Raw genomic sequence first — 21,817 nt, forward strand, 5'->3', positions numbered from 1 at the left:
GTGATCAGCCCCACCCCAGGGAAGTGAGCCCTTTTGGGGGGCGGGGGGCTGGCTGGTTAGGGTCGCACTGTGGGGTTCCTTTAACGGTGGGGGTGGGAAGAGGGCAGATTTGCATCTCCCACAGCCTGGCTGGAACCTTTGCCCCCCTCCCCAACTAGCCTCACGGAGCCCATGGCACTGCCAGGCCCCCCCTCACGGCTGGACAAGATGCCTCAAGAGTACCAATGGGCACAGGCCTGAAGGCTGGACTCTGGTAGAGGCACATGGGGCGAGGGGGGGGGGGGCTATGCCATGGGCCAGCGGTACTATGGGGAGCAGGGGGAAGGTTGAAAACACCATAGATGTGGGGGCAGCTGGAGATTGAGCCAGCAGCCCTGGCCCCAGCTCTCTGCGTTGCTCCCAGTGCTGGGCTGTCAGTACAGTTCTGCCCTAACCCAGCCTGCACTGATGGAGAACACCCAGGCCAGGGGGCTCCGGGGGTCGCTGCCTGTTCCCTGCTGGGCAGGCTACATAGGAGGGAGCTCACTCATGCTCAGGCCAAGGGGTAACAGTGCTCTGCAGTGCCCCCAGCACCTAGCCGTCAGGCCTCTGCCCCACACCCCCAGGCCAGGCACCTACGGGGAGGGGCCCACCCAGGAGATGGTGCTGGGATCGGGGCAGGCTCTAGGTCACCTCACTCCAAGTGGATGGGGAGGGACAGGCACTGGGGGGTAGGACCCAGGTGCAGGGATTCTGAGCTGGGTATGAGCAGGAGCATGGGGGGCAGGGACAGGACCTCCAGGGTGGGGTGGTGGCAGTTAAAAGCAGCAGGACTGGCCGTGGGGGGCAGGCATTAGGGAGGCAGGGGAACATAGGGACAAGTCAGCTAAACACGCTTGTGAGTCTGGAGTCCTGCCCCACATGTGGGCCCCCCGTCCCAGCAGCACAGAGAGGGCATTGCAGCACGGTGCAGGCTGGTACTGCGGAAGAGGTGGGGAAACTGAGGCACCCAGACGGGGCATGGCATACAGCAACTTTCCAGCAGTGCCGGACCCACATCCTGTGCTCCAATCCCCACCCCACAAACTCCTTGACAGAGGAGGGCTGCCCAGTGCAGGGGAGGGAGAGCCCGTGTGGACGGGTAGCTGGGCTGCCGCTAACTCCACCCCGCAGGCAGTGCACAGGGAACAGCCCCAGGCTTAGAAACAAGGCGCTTTATTGGGAGAAAAGGGTTAAGACCATTGAGACAGAAGCCACCCCTCCCCCCCCAGTGATCAGACAGCGCCCCCACCCCCTCCCCCCGCTGCCCCACCCAATGACCCCAGCCTGGCCAGCCCCTCCCCCAAGGTAGCTCAGCCTTGAGCATGTCTGTCCCCAGCACCACAATGAGTCCATGGTAGAGCCAGGCATGGAATCCAGGAGTCCTGACCCCAGGCTGCTCCTCTAACCACTAGCCCCCACTCCCCTCCCAGAGCTGGGGAGAGAAGCCAGGAGTCCTGGCTCCCAGCCCCGTGCTCTACTCCCCCACCTCTTCACACACTTTTCCCCTTTATTGCAGGCAGTAGGTGCTGGCACAGAGCAGACAGCCTGGCTGGGCCATGGGCAGCGTGGGGCTCAGGCTCTGTGGTGCTGTGGGCCCAGGCCTGATGCTCACCAGGACTTTGCACTCGAGGGCCTCGGGCTGTGAGCAGGGGCCTGGTCCCCCTTGCGTGAGCACTGCTCCCCATCAGCCCAGCAGAAGCGGGAGGACCCAAGGGCGTGCGCCTATCCCCGGGTGCACTGGGCGATCAAGCTGAGATTATGGGAGGAGGGGATCCCTCATCTGCAATGTGTCCTTGGGCCGTCCCCCCTAGGGTCAGAGCTCAGCCCGCTCTGGCTCCTTCTGCACCCCCTCCGTCCCCGCTGCACCCGCCTCCTGCTGCATGTTGGCGTAGGCCACCTCCCGCGCCAGGTGCTCCAGGGACGGGCGCCCCAGCGCCAGGTTCCTGAGCGAAATCCAGGTCATCAGGAAGCTGTGAGGGGAGAGAAAGAGCAAGGGCTGGAGATGGGCCCAGAGGGGCATCTCAGGGGGGCAGATCTGGGGGTGTTCAGCTCAGATGGGCGGTGGTTCACGTGGCTGGGGTAGAGGGAGCCGGGAAGGTATGGCAGCTGGGGTGTCATGGCTCGTGCGGAAGTGGGGCCTGGCCCCTGGTTGGGAGGAGGTGGGTGCAGTGGTGGGGGCCTGGCAGGGCATCCGGCGGTAGGGTGACCAGATCACACAGGTGAAATATCGGGACACGGGGGGCGGAGCAAAAAACCAACCAAAAAAACGGCTGCCGGAGCTCCACACCCTGCCCCCCCCCCCCACCAGCTTTCCTCCGCTCTGTCTCCACCTCCCCACTCCCTCCAGTGCTTGCGCTGCCATACAGCTGATCAGCACAAGCCCGGGAGGGAGGGGAGAGGAGGAGGAGGAATGTGGCGTGTTTGGGGAAGAGGTGGGGCCAAGGCAGGGATTTGGGGAGGGATCCAATGGGGGAAGGAGGGGGCAGAGTCAGGGCTGGGGGCGGGGAGGCATGAGCCCCCTCCGGGCTCCGCTCTGCCTGTGAGCGGAGGCAAAATATTGGGACAATTCCTGTCCCGACTGACCTTTGGTCAGGATGCGGAACAAATAAGCAAATATCAGGACAGTCCCGATAAAATCGGGAAGTCTGGTCACCCTATCTGGCGGTGAGGGGCTGGCCCGTGGCTGGGAGATGGGCGCAGTGGTGGGGGCCTGGCAGAGTGTATGGCGGTGAGGGGCTGGCCCGTGGCTGGGAGGAGGTGGGTGCAGCGGTGGGGGCCTGGCGTGGCGTCCGGCAGTGAGGGGCTGGCCCGTGGCTGGGAGGAGGTGGGCACAGTGGTGGGGGCCTGGCGTGGCATCCGGCAGTGAGGGGCTGGCCCGTGGCTGGGAGGAGGTGGGCACAGTGGCGGCAGGGCAGTGGGGGGGGGCTGGTGTGTGGTGGTGGAGGGAATAGTGCCAGGCGGGTGTACGGTGCCGGGGGGCTGGCGCATGACCGGGCACTCACCTCCGGCGGAACAGGAAGTACTTCCTGGCGCCGAAGCGCTGCAGCCGCTCTCCGAGTGTGGCGTTTCGCCGTCTCTGCAGCTCCTCCAATCGCTGCTGGCGCTGCACGAAGACCTGGACGACGGGGTCCGTCTGCATGGCGTCCCCCAGGGCACCATCTAGGATGGGCTGCAGCTCTGGGGGCAGGGGCTCCGTCTCTGCACCGGGGGGTGGGGCGCAGGCATGAGATGGCTTCTCACCCCCAGGGGCCCGTACGCCACAGGGAAGGGGAGATGCTCGGGGAGCCCCATGGCAGGAACACAGCCACTGGCGCCCAGTGGGAGGGATCTCTGCCCGCTACTCCCCACAGCCAGCGCTCCAGGGGATCTGGGCTCAGGGGGCAGTGCCGGTCCCAGCAGCCAGGAGCTAGGCTAAGGGGCAGGGCCCCAGAGACTCACCGCTGCCGTTCTGCACCTTGTCCCGCAGCTCCTGCAGCTGGGTCAGGTTCCGCTCCAGGGCCACGTCCGTGGTGTTGACGTAGACGTACATGTAGCAGGAGGGCTCTGGTGACACCGTGTGCACCTTGTGGTACTCGCCCGGGGGCAGCTGGGACACGGAGGGGGTCAGCAAGTGGCAGCAGGCCAAGCGGGCTGAGAACCAGCCAACTCTCTGCCCTTGCCAGATGTGCTGAGCCAGAACACAGCTCCCAGCTTGGGGGGAGGATCCCCCACCCCCAGATATGAAACCAGGACCCTCGGGCCCAGTCCCCATGGCCCCCCAGCGTGTCTAGCACACCTGGGCTGAGAACCAGCCAGCCACCCTCCATGGCTCTTCTCCTGCCAGGCAGGGACACAGGCCGGGCTCCACCCCTGCCCCCCAAGCCCAGCCCTCACCTGCATCCTGTCCCCTTCCTGCAGCGTATAGTTCCTCTGCTCCTTGACAATCTCCACCACGACCTCCCCCTTCAGCAGCTGCAGGCTCGTGTTGCCCAGATCCTCACTCACAAAGTTCTCCAGGTGCAGGCCTGGGGGTATAGGAGGGGACATAAAGGATGGCGAGGGCAGCCCCACTGGGACCCACCTCCGCACCATCTGGCCACAGGACACACTCGTGACCCACACTGGCAGCGTCTGGAGCTCTGCCCCACTCTAGCAGCAGCTCCTCAGGAGAGGATAATAGCCTCCTACAGCTGCCCGGCAATGGAGTAGCTCCTTTAGGTCAAGCTGCAGCAGCTGAGGTTTGTGCTCTGAAGATGCCAGGTTCCAATCCTGTTGATGAGGCAGGTGGGTTGTTCTATTAGTAACAGGAACCCCCCAAAGGAATGGGCTGCAGGCAGATACCTGGGAAATCAGCGATGAAAACCACCTCGGTCTGGTTGTCCAGCGAGCTCTCGATCTCCTGAAGCTTTGCCCTCCAGGGGGACAGGTTGACCAGCAGTGGCTTGAGCCACGGAGTGTGGCGGAAGGGAGACCACTCGGCCCGCACGATGTCCACCTGCGGGTCGAAGAGCCTGGCCGGCGAGAGGGACCCGGTGAGCGCGCCAGAGGCTGGGCCAGCAGGACGCTCCGGTACCCGGCTCCCTGCCTGGTTTGTCTCCCGCGGGGCAGTGGGCAGCCGGCCCCAGGGTCATTGCAGGACAGAAGGGGCATCAAGTCCCTGAGGTGCCACCCATCCACCCACACACCTCTCTCTCTCTCTCTGTGCAGTGCTACCCAGCAGCCCAGCCCCTCCCCCTACTCTGTCCTCTCCCTGCTGGGGGACAGCCAAAGGCTGGGCATGGGGCCGGCTGGGCTGGGGCCAGCGCAGGGCAGGTAGGACCCCCTGTCCCCACACTTGCCTCTGCTGGAAGCGGTCGTTGATGGAGACCCAGATGTCGAAGTAGATCTCAGGCTGCGAGACGTTGTAGTTGTGTAGCAGGCGGCTCAGGCAGGTGGCGTACTGCTTCAGCATGTCAGCGTGGTCCTTCCAGCGCCGGCTCTGGGTGAACACCTGCCCGGACACGCCCGCTGAGCCAGGCGCCAGCCAGCCCTGGGATCCCCAGCCCCCCACAAGTCAGGAGATTTCCATCCCCACGAGCTTCTGCCTCAGAGCCAGCTCTGACCTCCCCATCCCATAGGTTCAGAGGGACGCCAGCCCTCTGCGCAAGGCACAGGATTGGGGGTCAGGACTCCTGGGTCCCAGCTCTGCGGCTGACTCCCTGGGGGGGACTATGGGCAAGTCCCTTCCCTGCTCAGTGCCTCAGTTTCCTCACTTGTAACGGGACAGGGAAATTCAGTCCTATCTGCGAGGCTCAGATAGTCCAGCAGAGAAGGCAGCACAGCCGCCGAGGGACAGTCTCATGCCTGAGCGCAGGGCTGGGAGAGCCCCGGCAGAGACCCTCCCCCACATTTCACTCCATGGGAATTTAAACAAACCAATAACCCCCCATTTTGACTCCCAGCCCCAGATACAGTCGCATCCCAGCACAGGGGGCTCTGGCTGGGACACAAGGGCAGGGAACCACACACTGACAAGCAGAGTTTGAGGAAGATGAGTCAACAGGACTCCTGGGTACTATCCAGGGCTCAGGGAGGGGAGTGGGGTTTAGTAGTTATAGCTGGGGGATGGGGGTCCTGGGAACCAGGACTCCTGGGTTCTATCCAGGGCTCAGGGAGGGGAGTGGGGTCTGGTGGGAGCCAGGACACCTGGGTTCTATCCCTGGCTCTGTAACAGATTTCCTCTGTAACCTTCAGTCAAAAAGCTCCCCACGCCTCAGTTTCCCCATCCATACAACAGGGATGGCCTGGGCCCGCCTTTGTTTAGTGGCCTGAGACCCTCAGCTAGAGCCTCATTGTCTGTGCTAATTAATATTGTTAACGACCATTAATGTCCACCTCCTCTGGGGCACCAAGCACAGCCAGGCCACAGTGAGGGCGCCGGACACAGGTGGCCAGACTGATTGTCCAGTCCCCTTTGCTGCGCAGAGAGGGAAACTGAGGCAGGGAGCGGGGCAGGGATGCCTCAGGGAGTCAGTGGCGGCAATAGAACCTAGGGGTCCTGGCTCCACCCCAGAGCGTGGTGGGGTCACTTACCCCGGGGTTGAGGTAGCCCAGCTCCCCAGTCACACCATCCCGGTAGGTGATCTTCACATGCTGGTGGGAGCGGGAATGGACCATCATGTCCCACGAGTAGCCGTACAGCCCCTTGGTCCAGTTGTTGTAGCCCTGGGGGAGGGGGCAGCACATCAGGGGGAGCATGGGGGGATAGGGAGCACGTCAGGGGGAGCGGGGGGGGACAGGAAGCATGGGGGGATAGGGAGCATGTTGGGGGGCAGCACGGGGGAGATAGGGAGCACAGGCGGGGAGCGATAGGGACCAGGTTGGGAGACAGGGACCACGTCGGGAGGAGCATCGGGGATCCCTGAACCCAGCATCCGAGCGGGTTCAAGCCGCTTTCCCGGGGAGCTGGTTTGTGCTGTTTTGCTGCCCCCTGCTGGGCAGTCGGGGATCTGGCTGATGTTACCCACCTGGCAGCCCCAGCTGCGGGACCATCACCACCCCGCTGGGTCTGTGCAGCTCGCATGGGCCACTGGTCACCGGGTGGACACCCAGCTCCTAGGGGAAGTCACCCCAGCTGGGGAGGGTCAGGGTGGCCAGCCACAAAGCCGGCTCCCTCCCTGGGAGCCAGGCATCAGCCACGGCTACGTGGTGGGGCAGCACAATCGGTGCCGGGCCAGAGGTACCGGCTTGTCCCCCGAGGAGCAGCACCCCAGCACCCCTCCCAGCGCTGCCCTCCACTAGCCCCCAGCTCCTCCCCTCCCCACAGCTCTCCCCAGAGCCCTGCGCAGCGCGGCCCCAGCCGCAGGGGCCCCTACCTGGGTGATGAAGTGGGAGTAGGGCAGGAAGAGCTGCTCCAGCACGTACAGCACAGTGAAGAGGGCCCCCAGCTTCTGGCGCAGCCCCGGCCCTCGCTCCCCCCTGCCCTGGCCCTTGCGCTCGGACCCCCCGTACACGCACGCCTCACTGGGCTGCGGCGGCTCCACGGAGGGCAGGAGCCTTCGGAGACAGGCCGGGAACCTGGCACCCAGGTGGCGCGGCCAGTCCGGGGAGCAGAACAAGGGGCTGGTGGCAAGCATGGTGTAGGAGAACATGCCTGTGGGGAGAAACGAGCCGTCAGCCAGGGAGCTCCCCTCCCCTCAGGCAAGGCCAGGGGCACTGGCTGGGCGGGGGTTAGAGCAGCTATGGGGGGCCAGGACTCCTGGGTTCTATGCCCAGTGCTGAGAGGGAAGACTCCATTCCCAGCTCTGGGAGAGGGATGTGGTCACAGGAGGGTTGGGAGCAGAACTCCTGGGTTCTCTCCCCAGTGCTGGGGGGGGGGGGTCGTCGAGTGAGTTAGAGGGAGGATCTGGGATCCAGGACTCGGGGGTTCTCTCCCCAGTGCTGGGGGGGTCAAGTAGGTTAGAGGGAGGGGCTGGAGCCGGGACTCCTGGGTTCTCTCCCCAGTGCTGGGAAGGGGATGTGGGGGGTGGGAGCAGGACTCCTGGGTTCCGTCCCCACACCAGCCCCCTTACCGATGCTGAAGAGCTGCGAGTTCATGCAGTGGAAGTAGGAGACGAAGACGAGCGCTGCCGGGCGGGTGGCATCGAAGAACAGCAGGTAACCAGCCGTCAGGTCCAGCACCAGGCCTCCGCCATGCACCACCAGAAGGCTGGTCATCTCCTCAGACAGCACCAGCCTGGGGAGCATGCAGGAGGTGAGACCCCCATCCCCTGCCCTGATGAGAGAGCTTCTCCCCTGCAGCCACCTGCAGGTTGCCTGCCCCCTCCCCTCCCCCCACCAGACCACCTGTGTTCTCTGCCCCATGACAGCACCGAGCCCCATATCCAAGCAGCCTCTGGGGATGCAGGGCTGGTAATGCCACAGCCCCTTCATGGCACTGACTGGTGGCGGCCAGGGGGTGATGGCTGCCCTGGCTGGGCTAGGGAGGGAAACAGGCCCCAGCCCCCTCCCCCTCCAGCCTGACCTTCCAGGGCCCCTTCCCTCTCCCTAGGTCCCCTTCACTTTGTAACAGCCATTCGGATCCCAGCCCTGAGCCTTCGAGACCCCAGATCTCGGGGCTTGGGGCAGATTGTCCTGTGTTTGAACCCTTGGTGCAAAGACTTGGGGAGCATCTATCTCCCAGCACCCAACTCTCCCCACCACCATCGTCTGCCCAGCACAGCATGGGTCCAGCATATAGGGGGGTCACGCCCGGCGACACAGGGCAGTCAGACATCCCCATGTCACCCAGTGCCCAGTGACACCCACACACACCCACACACCCACCCACCCCCGTTCGGAGCATGGGGCAAACCCAGAGGAGCCAGCCAGCCTCCCTTGGTGCCAGCTGGGGGATTTCAGTGCAGGGGCCTGTTGTGTTCGTGTGCAGGTGACCTGGCGTGAGCCCATGTGTTTCACACGTGAGCTCCCAGCTCAGGCCGAGCAGCCATTGGGGGGGGGTCCCCACGCAGGCACTGGCCAAGCTGGGCGATCGGTGTTAGTGCCTGGCCGACCACCCCCAGTGCCAACGTCTGCCGTGGCAGCGCCCCAGCGGGACGATGAACCCAGAGCTCAACCCGCCTCCAGGGCTGCCCCCGTCACCCCAACACTCACTTGAAGGGGTCGAAGAGCCAGTGGCGGGACAGCGACCCCATGGAGTAGCCTTCCACCCAGTCAGCATCCAGCTTCTTGATGCCCGCAATGAAGTAGACGATGAAGATCTGGGTGACACAAAGCGCCCGTGAGCAACCCCAACCGGCCCCGGGGCTGGCCAGCGCCTGGCTCCCAGCACTGCCAGCACCAGGCAGAAAGCGACGACCGCTGAGCGCGGGCCCCGAGAGCTCACACACAGACAAAGTGCCCCATTTACAGGTGAGGGGGATAATCTCTGCCTGCACCTCTGTTACCAGGGTCTCAGAGCACCTCGGTATTGTTATCCCTCCCCCACAGGTGGAGAAACTGAGGCAGAGAGGGGCCAGGATGGGCCCAAGGTCACAGTGAGTCAACAGAAAAGGTGGGAATAGAACCCAGGAGTCCTGGCTCCCAGCCTGCCCCGCTCTAACCCACCAGCTCCCACTCCCCTCCCAGAGCTGGGGAGAGAACCCAGGAGTCCTGGCTCCCAGCTCCCCCACCCAGGCCATCCCCCTCTCCAATCCATCACAGAGCCCTGAGATTTTGGGGGGTGGGGGCAGAGTCCTGCTGCCCTCACCCTCCCAGGCAGTGACGTGCTATATGCTGCTGTCCCCTAGTGGCCAGCCCAAGGGACTGCACCAGCATTCTCCACCTTCAGAGGCATGGCCACAGCCCCAGCCGATACTCCAGATATAAGGGGCCCATTTCCCCAGCATGGCAGGGCCAGCCCCAGCAGGGGTCCTGACCGACGCCCAGGGCAGAGGGCATTGGTGAGAACTGGCAGAGCAGGGGGGCTGGCCCCTTGCCGGGGATTCAACAGAGGGGCCCAGGGCAGTGCTCCCCTGCAGGGCAGAGTGAGGCAGCGTGGGTGTGGGTTGGGGGAGGCTGCCCGTGGACACCCCCCGCCCGTACCTGCATGCGCAGCACCGTGTAGTTCCACAGGGGCACGTGGGCGTTCCTCTTCCGGGGGTGCCGGAGCCCATCGATGGACCTGGGAGGAAGGAGCTGCTGTCAGGGCGCGGCCGTGCCAGCACGGGGAGCAGTGCAGCCACGGCTGCCCCCCCACAGGCACCATGGTAGTTATGCCACAGCCTGGCTAGTGCAGGCTGGGCAGCGGCTCTCAGCTGGGCTCCAGGGGAAGCGCTCCAGCCCCCTCCCCAGCAGCTCCCCGCCCACAGCTCCGGGCCTGCTCTGCCAGCCCTGCGCTATCCAGGGTCAGACTCTCTGAGCACAATGGTCCCATCTGGCCCGGGGATCTGGCTTTGCTGCAGGTTAGGTGCCATTTCTAGGCTAGGGAAGCAGAGGCCATAAGTGATGTAGAAGGGCCCAGGTGGGGCTGGGTCAGGTTTCATCGGGGAGCTGCAGTTTATTTGTGGCAATGTGGCTTGGCGTTTGTGCCCAGCCATACGACTGGGCAATGCAAAGCAGATGCGGGTGGTGCTCAGATTGCAAGGTTTCCCCCTGGGCAGAATTGGGGGTTCGGGTATAAAGATTTGCGGCCTGATCCCCGTTGACCCGTCCTGCAGCTCCAGGAGAGGGGCACCAACATGACACCGGAGTGACAGCGGTGCCTCGCCCTTCGGCTCTGCCCTGCCCCATGGCACGAGGCCTGGCTCACAGAAGCTGAGCCCGACGGCTGCTCGCGACGTGTATTCGTCAGTAGCGTGGCTGATCTCTGCACTGCTGTCACGCAGAGTTTGCGGCTGGAGGAAGTTGGTTTGGTTTTTGCAGGCGGCTGCTTTACCTCACCGCGCCATCGTGCACAAGACGGATCACGGAGACACGCATGACAGAGCTACCAGCATGAGGGCGTCTTGGCAGGGCTCCAGCACTGGGAAATGCAGCCTACGTCCCAGCCAGCCCGTACGCCGTGTGACTAGAACGGCTCTGGGCGCCAACAGCCTGCGCTGGGCGCTGCGCCAAGATGGAGCCAGTCTCATTCTTCAGGAGGGGAAAGAGCCTTTGGACTTGGGAAGGGGCCCTCCATCTCTTCGGGCATCAGGGCTCCTGGGGCCTTGCCACAGCTCTGGCTGGAGGGACAGAGCCAGGCTGCCTGGGGCCCCGCTCTGCGTTCAGCAGGGGGACCCAGGAGTCCCAGCCAGGGCCCCCATGATCAGCAGCGGTGTCAGCACCCAGCAGGCAGACAGGGTCCTGGGTTTGGCGGGGGGCCGAGGTGGAGATCCGAGAGGAGAAAGGGCTGAGTCAGAGCCGGTTTCAAGAGCCCCGACCCCCAGCCCCTCCCTGCCACTTGCTCTGCCCCCACCTCCCCGACGTGCGCCCCCTGCCTGCCCCACCCTACCAGTAGCGGTTGGCGTCCATGAAGGTGAGCTGGAAGCCGAGGAGGCCGTAGAGGTAGGAGTGGTTGTTCCAGGTCGTCTTGTCCAAGAGGAAGACGTACCAATAGGGCAGCATGAAGAGCAGGCAGCTCAGCCGGTAGCAGCAGCCCAGCATGATCCCCAGGGCACCTGGGACAGGTGGGAGGGATTCAGCAGGGGCCAGGGATCTCCCCTCCTCCCCAGGGCTCCCCAGCCTGGACCCCATGCTGCCAGTACCATCCTAGGGTTCCCTAGGGAGGTGGTGGAATCTCCTTCCTTAGAGGTTTTTAAGGCCTGGCTTGACAAAGCCCTGGCTGGGATGATTTAGTTGGTGTTGGTCCTGCTTTGAGCAGGGGGTTGGACTAGATACCTCCTGAGGTCCCTTCCAGCCCTGATATTCTATTCTATGACCCTGCTGGCCATGGCTCTGAGCCTGTCCCTGCGAGGGGCCTGGCCCAGCCTGGGGGGGCAGTACAGGGCACAGGGCCACCAGCTAGCAGAGCAGCCCTGGCATGCCTGTGTCTGGGATGGTCCTGGCAAGCCCCTGTCCCCAAATGGGACGTGAGCCCTAATCTCAAACCGGTCAGGGCCCCATAGACACTGCACCCCCCAATCTTCCCAGCCCAGCCCAGGACCCCCTGATCCCTCAGCACCCCCCTGTGATGCTCTGTACTTCGGAGGAACTCCCTACACCCCCACGTTCATCGTTGTAAAATGATTGTGTGGTATCCAATGCAAAGTTTGTCATGTCAGGTGTCTTCGGAAGGCTGATGATGCACTGAGCAGTGTTGTTACAGTGATGTTGTAGGTTATCATTTCATGTATATAGTTACGAGGCTGAAAATGTGTCCTCATGGCTTAAAGCAGTGGCTCTCAAACTTTTGTACTAGTGACCCCTTTCACACAGCAAGCCTCTGAGTGCAACTCCCACTTACAAATTAAAAACACTTTTTTATATATTTAACACCATTATAAATGCTAGAGGCAAAGCGGGGTTTGAGGTGAAGGTTGACAGCTCACGACCCCCTGAGGGCTCACGACGCCCAGTTTGAGAACCCCTGGCTTAAAGCAACCCCAGGCAAAAACTCTCCAAGAGCAGAGAGGCAGTTCACACCTCATCAGGGCAGGTATGGGACAAACCCAGCACAGCCTGGCAGGAACAAAGGACACTGGCCTAGGCAGCAACAAAAGGATCTGTTGGACCCTAGAGAGAGTCACTCCTTCCTTTGGACAGTTTGTGGCTGCAATGAGTTAATGCTCACCTGACTCTGAAGGGATGCGGGGGGGAGGGGGGGAGCCAAGAGGGAAGAAAGGACATGATAAAAGGGAGAGACCTTTGCCATGTTCTCTCTCTTCCACCTCCATCTACAGACACCACCACCAAGCGACTGAAGCGCTGATCAAAGGGGAGAGCCTGGCTGAAGAGCAACCAGCCAGTCTGTGGTGAGAAGCAGCTAAGTTTGTGAGGGCACTGAAAGCGTTAGGATCAGCTTAGAATGAGTTTTGCTTTTATTTCATTTGACCAAATCTGACTTGTTATGCTCTGACCTGTAATTACTTATATCTACCTTTATAGTTAATAAATGTGTTTGTTTGTTCTACCTGAAGCAGTGCGTTTGGTTTGCAGTGTGTCAGAGACTCCCCTTGGGATAACAAGCCTGGTACAGATCAATTTCTTTGTTAAATTGACGAACTCATATAAGCTTGCAGCGTCCAGCAGGCATAACTGGGCACTGAAAGAGGGAGGTTCCTAGGGTTGTGTCTGGGACCGGAGATATTGGCTAGAGTCATTCGGTTGCAAGTAGCTGGGAGCAGCTTACACGCCAGAGGCTGTGCATGGACAGCCCAGGAGTGGGGGGAGGTCTCATAGCAGAGCAGGGTCAGGCTGGCTCCCAGAGTCAAGCATTGGGGTGACCTAGCAGATCACTGGTCCAGACAACAAGAGAGGGGAATGTCACAGTGGTGCAGCGAGCAGGGTGTATGCGCGGCTTGTTACTCCAAGTGAAGTTCACACTTTAAGATATTTGAGATTTTAAGTGAATCTTAAGTGCAGTGGCTAAGAACAGTCAGGAGGAGGTCACAGGTTTGTTATTTTCTGTTTATTCCCGAAGGGGAAATAGGGGCAGAAAAGCAGGAACATGAGTGAAAGCAGTGAAGCGATTGCGAAGTTGGAGCTTTTTAATCTGCAGAACAAGAGCTGGAGCACCAGCGATTATTGCAGCTGAAGGAATTGGAGATAAAGGAAAAAGAAAAAGAGGCTGCACACAGAAGGGCCATGGAAGAAAAAGAGAGAGAGCGGGAAGAAAGAGAGCAAAAATACCAACTGGACCTGCTAGAGACACAGAAGCAGAACCAGAACTCAACGACTCCCATCACACCAAAAATCCAGAAATGGGACACTTATGTCCTGCATAGAGTGAGGACGATGATATTGTTGAATATCTGACTACCTTTGAAGGCTGTGTGTAATACTTGAAATCCCTGACAAGAAAGTTCCTACCGTGATTGCAAAATTAACTGGCAAAGCTCGAAATGCATTCAGTGGGATGCCTATTGAAGATGCTTTAGTCTATTGTAAATTTAAAGATACTGTTTTGCGAAGTTTTCAGATTACCCCTGAAACATATCGAGTTACATTTAGGAATCTGAAGAGGGCTATTGGGATGAGTAATGGGGAATATGTAAACCAAATGATTGATTTCTCAGGGAAATAGGTGCAGGGTAAGGAGATGGGAAGTTTTGAGGGAATGTTGGATCTTGTTACTCAAGAGCATTTCCTACCCATACGTAAGGCGGGTGTAAAGCAGTGTCTATGGGACAAAGATGTAAAGTCTGTGGAGGAGGTGGATTTTTTAGCTGATGCCTTTGAACAGAATCAGACGTCTATTGAGGGCAGGCCACAGAAAGAGGGGTTTAAAACTGGTGGGAAGGGAGGATCCCATTTTGCCCCTGAGAAGAGAGAACGAGGTTGGGAGCCTAAACACTCTCTTAGCCCAAAACATTCCTCTACTGGTAACTCTCATCCCAAATCTCCTGTTAAAGCAGAAGAGCTCAGGTGCTATGAGTGTAATTCCACTGATCACCTGAAGAATAGATGCCCTGTGCTAGGAGGAAGCAGGCAAACAATAGCTCATGTTAGTTCTGCTGTCCTCACCACAGAAACCCCCCAGGCCATTGAAAGCTATCATACTGGTTCTGTGACATCATCCTCTGCAGAACCAGACATGGAGCATGTTTCGGCTGTCCAAACTGATGGCAGGGAATGCTTGGGGGAGAGGGATACAGGGGCCCAGATCTCTCTGGTTAAGCAGAGTGTGGTTGCAAAGGTCAATATAAGATCTCTCTCCTGCCATCCATCTCCACCCTCTGACAAACAGAGGCTAGGGACGGCATTCCTTACCCATCCTGGCTAATAGCCATTAATGGACTTAACCTCCATGAATTTATCCAGTTCTCTTTTAAACCCTGTTATAGTCCTAGCCTTCACAACCTCCTCAGGCAAGGAGTTCCACAGGTTGACTGTGCGCTGTGTGAAGAACTTCCTTTTATTTATTTTAAACCTGCTGCCCGTTAATTTCATTTGGTGGCCCCTAGTTCTTATATTATGGGAACAAGTAAATGACTTTTCCTTATTCACCTTCTCCACACCACTCATGATTTTATAGACCTCTATCATATCCCCCCTTAGCCTCCTCTTTTCCAAGCTGAAAAGTCCTAGCCTCTTTAATCTCTCCTCATATGGAACCCATTCCAAACCCCTTTTCTGAATTTTTTTTAATGCCAGTATATCTTTTTTGAGATGAGGAGACCACATCTGTACGCAGTATTCAAGATGTGGGCGTACCATGGATTTATATAAGGGCAATAAGATAGTCTCCATCTTATTCTCTATCCTTTTTTTAATGATTCCTAACATCCTGTTTGCTTTTTTGACCACCTCTGCACACTGCATGGACGTCTTCAGAAAACTACCCACGATGACTCCAAGATCTCTTTCCTAATTGTAGCTAAATTAGCCCCCATTATATTGTATGTATAGTTGGGGTTATTTTTCCCCCAATATGCATTACTTTACATTTATCCACATTAAATTTCATTTGCCATTTTGTTGCCCAATCACTTAGTTTTGTGAGATCTTTTTGAAGTTCTTCACAATCTGCTTTGGTCTTAACTATCTTGAGCAGTTTAGTATCATCTGCAAACTTTGCCACCTCACTGTTTACCCCTGGGCGAAAGCAGATTCCTTGTACCATTAGCTAAAATCCATGTGGTGTGGGAAGGTTTGGAAAGTGTTCTGACTGTGGGGGTGATGGAACATCTCCTATTCCACCTGCTCCTTTCCGTGTAGCTCAGGTTAAAGTATTTGCCTGCAACAGGAGGGACTGTTATGCTGGGACCCCCAAGGGAGGGAAAGGGTACGGTCTCAGGAACTGCTGAGGAATGGGAGAGAGTCTCTTTCATTCTTCTGCAGCATTGAGTAGCCACATGCTTCCAGGTGGGAGGGTGGTTGAGACCAACTCCTGCACTGCAGCTGGAGGCAACATCAGGAAGGGATGGGGTTGTAATGCCGGCCAGGGAGAGACCTGTCCAGGTTGTTAGCTGCCAGCAGGTCGCGGCTGAACCAGAGGCAAACCGGGCTCTAGGAAGCATAGAGAAATGTGTCCCAGAGGAGAGCCCAGAGAAGGGGCAGGGGATCTCAGAAACCACTAAAGTGGGTGAGGATTTCTGTGACTCTAACACAGGGAAGCAGGTGCTTCCAAGTGTGGGAGGGGCTGAGATTAGCTCCTTTCCAGCAGAAGGCAACATGCCCTCAGGCGCAGGGGCAGGGGAGGGGTTGTCCGGGATTAAGGAAACTGTCCCAGTTGTTCATCTGCAGAACTCTGCCAGCTAACAAGAGACAGACCCCTTCCTAGGGAGCACAGAGGAATGTGTCTTAGAGGGGGGCCCAGAGGAGGAAACGGGGGAAGGAATAGTGGGGGTACAGGAATGTCTCCTCACTAGTCACTTCGGGCAGGATGCCCAGGACACTCAGCCTGTGACCCAGGTTTTGAGAGGGAACTGTGTAACTGACCTCCTGGAGGGGAGCAGTCACACAGCTGACTTCTTGGGGACAGTCAAAGGGGTGGCGGAGGTACTCCAATCCAGGTCCCAGTTTTTCAGGATGCTATTTCTGAGAAGTTTTTGGAAAGTAACTGTGTCTCTTTACATCAAGATGCAGCTCCAACGCCTGGGGCAGCAGGTTTCAGTGGTAGCCGTGTTAGTCTGTATCACCAAAAAGAACGAGGAGTCCTTGTGGCACCTTAGAGACTAACACATTTATTTGGGCATAAACTTTCATGGGCTAAAACCCACTTCATCAGATGCATGGAGTGGAAAATACAGTAGGAAGATATATAACAGTACATGTTAGTACATGTTCGTTGGTACGGCAACTCCCATCTTTTCATGTACTGTTATATATCTTATACATTTGTTAGTCTCTAAGGTGCCACAAGGACTCCTCGTTGTTTTTGTAACAGCAGAGGAGCTGAGACCAGGAAATGGCCAGGGGGTAATCTGTCAGAATACAGACAACCCAACTCACAGAATGGGGGTGGTTTCCCCCAGGCTGGTCAGACACAGGGAGCAGTTATGGGAGAGCTGCTGGGAAAGGGTGAATGTGATCAAAGAGTAAACACACCTCCCCCACAGAACACAGATCACAGCCCTCTAGGGGGCAGGGAAGGACCCAGTGCTGGGAGGGGGAAACACCAGGTAACCCCGAAGGGTGAGCTGGATTTCCTACATATGGAGACCACTCCCCAAAGGGTCAGTTAATGTGGAGGATCCCCCTGGACTCTTATCTTGCCAGACCCTGAGATATCAAAAAGCCAGAAACATTATTAAATTAAGAACCAACACAGAGGGGAACCCTGGAGGGAAGGAAAAGTCAGTGACTGATTACATGGGAGAGAGTCAAAGGACACCCTGGGTAATGAACAAACTAACCTCGAACTAGACTATTGAACAGAGGGCGTGCTCCATCTGTGATTAAAAAATGTTTGGTATCAATGTTAAGTTTTGGGGATAAGAATTTTGACATGGATGTTAAACCTTATGATAATGCTACTTTTCAATAAACACCTGTAAACAGGTTTGAAGCTTATCACAGCAGAAAAACCATAAAACACCTGGTTTGCTGTGAGTGGGGAAACTGAGGCACACTGCCTCCTGGCCTTGATGGCTGTGTGCCAAGAGAACTATAACAACAAACTGACCTTGAGCTAGTCAGTGACTAACCCTCTTGCAGTAAACTAAGAGGGGAGGTGTGATGCTCTGTACCTCGGGGGAACACCCTGCACCCCCATGTTCATCCTTGTAAAATGATTGTGTGGTATCAATGCAAAGTTTGTCATGTCAGGTGTCTTTGGAAAGCTCATGATGCACTGAGCAGTGTTGTTGTAGTGATGTTACAGTAATTGTTGTTATAGTAATGTTGTAGGTTATCATTTCATGTATATAATTATGAGGCTGAAAATGTGTCCTCATGGCTTAACACAAACCCAGGCAAAAACTCTCCAGGACCAGAGGGGCAGTTCACACCTCATCAGGGCAGGTATGAGACAAACCCAGCCCAGCCTGGCAGGAACAAAGGACACTGGCCTAGGCAGCAACAAAACATCAGTTGGACTCTCCAGTGAGTCACCCCCTTCCCTTGGTCAGTTTGGGACTGCGATGAGGTAATGCTCATCTGACTCTGAAGTGGCGGGGAGCAAAGCCAAGAGGGAAGAAAGAACATGATAAAAGGGAGAGACATTTGCCATGTTCTCTCTCTTCCAACTCCATCTACAGACACCACCACCAAGCGACTGAAGCGCTGATCAAAGGGGAGAGCCTGGCTGAAGAGCAACCAGCCAGTCTGTGGTGAGAAGCAGCTAAGTTTGTGAGGCCACTGAAAGTGTTAAGATCAGCTTAGAATGAGTTTTGCTTTTATTTCATTTGATCAAATCTGACTTGTTATGATTTGACTCATAATCACTTATATCTACCTTTATAGTTAATAAATGTGTTTGTTTATTCTACCTGAAGCAGTGCGTTTGGTTTGCAGTGTGTCAGACTTCCCTTGGGATAACAAGCCTGGTGCAGATCAATTTCTTTGTTAAATTGACAAACTCTCATAAGCTTGCAGCGTCCAGCAGGCATAACTGGACACTGCAAGACAGAGGTTCCTAGGGTTGCATCTGGGACAAGAGATGTTGTCTAGTGTCATTCAGTTGCAAAGAGCTGGGAGCAGCTTACCTGCCAGAGGCTGTGCGTGACCAGGAGTGGGGGTCTCACTGCAGAGCAGGGTAAGGCCGGCTCCCAGAGTCAAGGATTGGAGTGACCCAGCAGATCACCGGTCCAGACAACACCAGAGGGGAACGTCACACTCCCAGATCTCCCAATTCCTCCAGCCCCCCTTGATTCCCCCAGCCCAACCCGCAGTGCCCAGTCCCGTGCCCTCACCCAGCAGCATGACTGCGTAGAGCAGGTACATCCAGTCCAGCGGCAGGGGCTCCAAGAAGTTGATGAGGGGGAAGCGACAGACCTCCAGCCCGTCCAGGTACTTATGGTCCAGATAGCTCAGGCCGCGCTCCTGGGGGATGTCCAGGGCCATCAGCAACCCTGAGACACGGGCAGAGGCAGCGTCAGTCATGGAGAGGGTTAATCAATCCCTCACGTCCAGCCCAGAGCTAACTGGGCCCCCCAGGCTCGGTCAGTCCCAGAGGCAGAGCACGGATTGGGGCCAGCAGCCCGTGCAGTTGGGCACTGCCCTGCTGCCCACCCGGCCCAGTCTGGGCACAGGACCCCAGCGACGAGGCAGCCACATGGAAGCTGTGCCTGGAGCCACCCCCACCCCACCAAGCACCTGCACGACGACAAATACTCACTCCCCCAGTGGCTCAGTGCAGTGACCCCCCTTTCACAGGCAGGGAAATTGAGCCACAGCAAGGGGATGGGACTCGCCATGGGGCACCCTCAGGAACCCAGGTGTCCTGCCTCCCCACAAGGCTGACCTCACTGGCTGTAGCAGCCCAGCAGGGATCCTGCTGTCCTGCCCCGGGCTGGAAGTAAGGGCCAGAGAGACTCGCCCACCCCAATAGGCAGCCCCCGGTCTGGCTCAGAGAGCTGCTTGGAGACCCAGCCTCTGCAGGGAGCCTGCTTGGAACCCCAGGGTCCAGTGGGGCCACTAAGGACCGGGAGAGGCTGCCATAGGCAGCAGGAGTCATGTCATGTGAACACAGCACTTGTGAAAGTTGCCAGGCCTGAGGGGAAACGGACTTGCCCAGGGTAAGGCAGCAGGGCTGGGCAGAGAACACAGGAATCCTGGCTACCAACTCCCCCACCCCCACTCTAACCCACTTCCCTCCTGTTGCTGGGGACAGAACCCAGGAGTCCTGGCTCCCAGCCCTCTTCTGAGCACCATGCTAGGACAGTGGGGTCAGCCTGGACTCCGAGAGGACAGCGCCCGTGACTGAGCCCCCTTTTCCAAAAAGCTCTCCCATCCAAGTGCTGACTCAGCTTGTCCCTGCTTCATAGCATGGCCCCAGGACCCTCCTCGTCCAAGTCCAGGAGCCGCCTCGTAGGGAGACCCCCACGCCCCACAGCACGGAGGGTTTAACCCCTTTCCCGGCAGGCTCATTGCAAGCCACACGGGCACAGCTACCCACCCTGGCACGAGGCTGTGGGGCCTGGGCTGGCCATGGCTTCTGGATCCCTAGGCTGAGCCCTGGGGGCAGGGGGAAGATGCCTTGCACTGCCCCACCATGGGATGGCTAGAGTCAGGGGGTTGAGGAGATCCCATTGTCCAAGCACTGGGGGCCAGAGGGGAGGGCACCCCTCGGATCTCACTGGAAGCAGGGCTGGGACCACCACACATGCTCCCTCCTGACCACTGGGGCCTCCTCTCCTCCGCACTCTGAGGCCAAAGTCCCTCCCCACCCCCACAAGCACAGGACACTGGCCCTAACCACATTGCAAAACCAGCCCTGCCCAGGGCTGGGAGCAGGGATTGGACCCGCCCCCAACGGCCGGCCAGCGGAACCAGCTGGCAGCCAGACAGTGGCAGGGTGGGGTGGGTGGGACAGGATGTGGGGAGGCTGTGGCTGGCTGGGGGGCATCAGAGGTTCTGGACAGGGCCTGCAGCAGCACCACATGAGCCCTCTCAAACCGCAGCCTGGTCAGCGGGGGCCGGGTAACCCATAAGCAGGGACAGGCCAGGGGACGAGGGACTCCTGCACGTCTCCGCTCCTGGACCCCATGCAGCACGAGGAGTAGTGAGAGCAAAGTACCAGGACTCCTGGGTCATCTCCCCAGCTCTGCTCTCCCTCCAGCCATTCTGTGCCTTGGTTTCCCTCCCACAAATGAGGAGAACAACATTAACCTGCCTGGAGTGCCCCAAGATCAGGAGGCTGGGCTTGAGGGAGGGGGACTAAACTGAGCACCAACTGTCTGAGCATTCAAGGGAGGTTAGAACCCCCCCCCCCCCGGGACACAGGACAATTTCTGAGGTGCCCTCTCACCAGTCAGGCTCCCCAGAGGGGCAGAGATCCCAGGGGCACCCTGCCCAAGGCACTCACCGAACAGGAAGCGGAAGACACCCAAGGAGGCCGGGTCCGTGGGTCTGTTGAGCAGGCAGACGAAGCGGTGCCAGCTGGACACATCAGCCCATTCGAAGCCCAGCAGGCGCTTGGCCCAACTGCTGCTCTGCTGTGTGGGCTCCGGCGCCCCCCGCGCCCCCTCACCATCGCGCCGCCTCCGGCCGGGCAAGGACTCTGACAGCAGGGCAGCTGCAAACCAACGGGGGGCGTGGGGGGGGGGGACACAGGGCAGGTCACTTCATTATTCGGGGGGCAGGAGGTTCTTAGCATCCTAGACAGTGTGACACTGGGGGCTCTAGGCGTAGGATCAGCTCAGAGCGCCACAGCCCCCCAACAGCGCCCCTCGCTCCCGCCCCGCAGCCCCGGTACCCCGGCCCTGCCCCCCCGCTCTGCGCTGCCCCTCACTCCCGCCCCGCAGCCCCGGTACCCAGGCCCTGCCCCCCTCCCCGCTCTGCGCTGCCCCTCACTCCCGCCCCGCAGCCCCTCACTCCCGGCCCTGCCCCCCTCCCCGCTCTGCGCTGCCCCTCGCTCCCGCCCCGCAGCCCCGGTACCCCGGCCCTGCCCCCCCCCGCTCTGCGCTGCCCCTCACTCCCGCCCCGCAGCCCCTCACTCCCGGCCCGGCCCCCCTCCCCGCTCTGCGCTGCCCCTCACTCCCGCCCCGCAGCCCCTCACTCCCGGCCCTGCCCCCCCCCCGCTCTGCGCTGCCCCTCACTCCCGCCCCGCAGCCCCTCACTCCCGGCCCTGCCCCCCTCCCCGCTCTGCGCTGCCCCTCGCTCCCGCCCCGCAGCCCCGGGCAGACTGAGCGCCAGGCGGGACCCAGCACCCGGCTGCCTGCCCCGGGCCGGGCCCCTCTTCGCGGGGCGGGTGTCCCGGGCGGGGACCCAGGAGTCCAGCTGCGAACCCCGGTACCTGCCGCGCGGCCCCGCGAAGGCTCCATCTCCGCGCGGCTCCCAGCGCCCCGCCCCGGTTGCTAGGAGACGCTCCAGAGCGAGCCCCTTGGCCGCAGACACGTCACCAGCGCAGCGGCCGCAAAGCGGCGGGGGGGCGAGTGTCGCAAGCGCGGGGCGGGCGGCGGCGGCGCTTTGCGGCAGCCCCGAGGGGCCGCTCGGGGGGTCCCCGCCCCACTCCCAGCGCTGAGCCGGGCGGAACCCGGGGCCCCACCCAGCCCCGCCTCCTCCCGTGCGGCCCCTCCCCCCCGCGGGCCTGTCCCGGACGCCTGGGTCCTCCCGCTTC

The 21,817-nt window shown here is 59.5% G+C and overlaps 1 protein-coding gene across 1 annotated transcript; it reads right to left on the reverse strand.

Annotated features, from left to right (window-relative positions):
* Positions 1-1,297: 1,297 nt before the first annotated feature.
* GGCX (gamma-glutamyl carboxylase) lies at positions 1,298-21,630 on the reverse strand. Its single transcript, XM_045005005.1, has 15 exons — positions 21,494-21,630; positions 20,564-20,773; positions 18,450-18,608; positions 10,949-11,114; positions 9,562-9,640; positions 8,632-8,738; positions 7,551-7,714; positions 6,855-7,132; positions 6,073-6,204; positions 4,839-4,990; positions 4,342-4,511; positions 3,895-4,025; positions 3,460-3,607; positions 3,024-3,219; positions 1,298-1,991 (listed from the first exon to the last, which is right to left on the reverse strand). The coding sequence occupies exons 1-15, from the start codon at positions 21,519-21,521 to the stop codon at positions 1,835-1,837; spliced, it is 2,277 nt and encodes a 758-aa protein (XP_044860940.1). The 5' UTR covers positions 21,522-21,630; the 3' UTR covers positions 1,298-1,834.
* Between the last annotated feature and the right edge of the window lie 187 nt (positions 21,631-21,817).

The sequence above is a fragment of the Mauremys mutica genome, chromosome 2 (assembly GCF_020497125.1).
Source record: "Mauremys mutica isolate MM-2020 ecotype Southern chromosome 2, ASM2049712v1, whole genome shotgun sequence".
Lineage (NCBI taxonomy): Eukaryota > Metazoa > Chordata > Testudines > Geoemydidae > Mauremys > Mauremys mutica.

Excerpts from the sequence above, each read along its gene's own strand:
- GGCX (XM_045005005.1), bottom strand. The coding sequence starts at position 21,521 with ATGGAGCCTTCGCGGGGCCGCGCGGCAG. Across the intron at positions 9,641-10,948 it reads ATGGACGCCAACCGCTACTG|GTCCATCGATGGGCTCCGGC; the intron begins GTAGGGTGGGGC and ends CCTTCCTCCCAG. Across the intron at positions 4,991-6,072 it reads TGGGCTACCTCAACCCCGGG|GTGTTCACCCAGAGCCGGCG; the intron begins GTAAGTGACCCC and ends GTGTCCGGGCAG.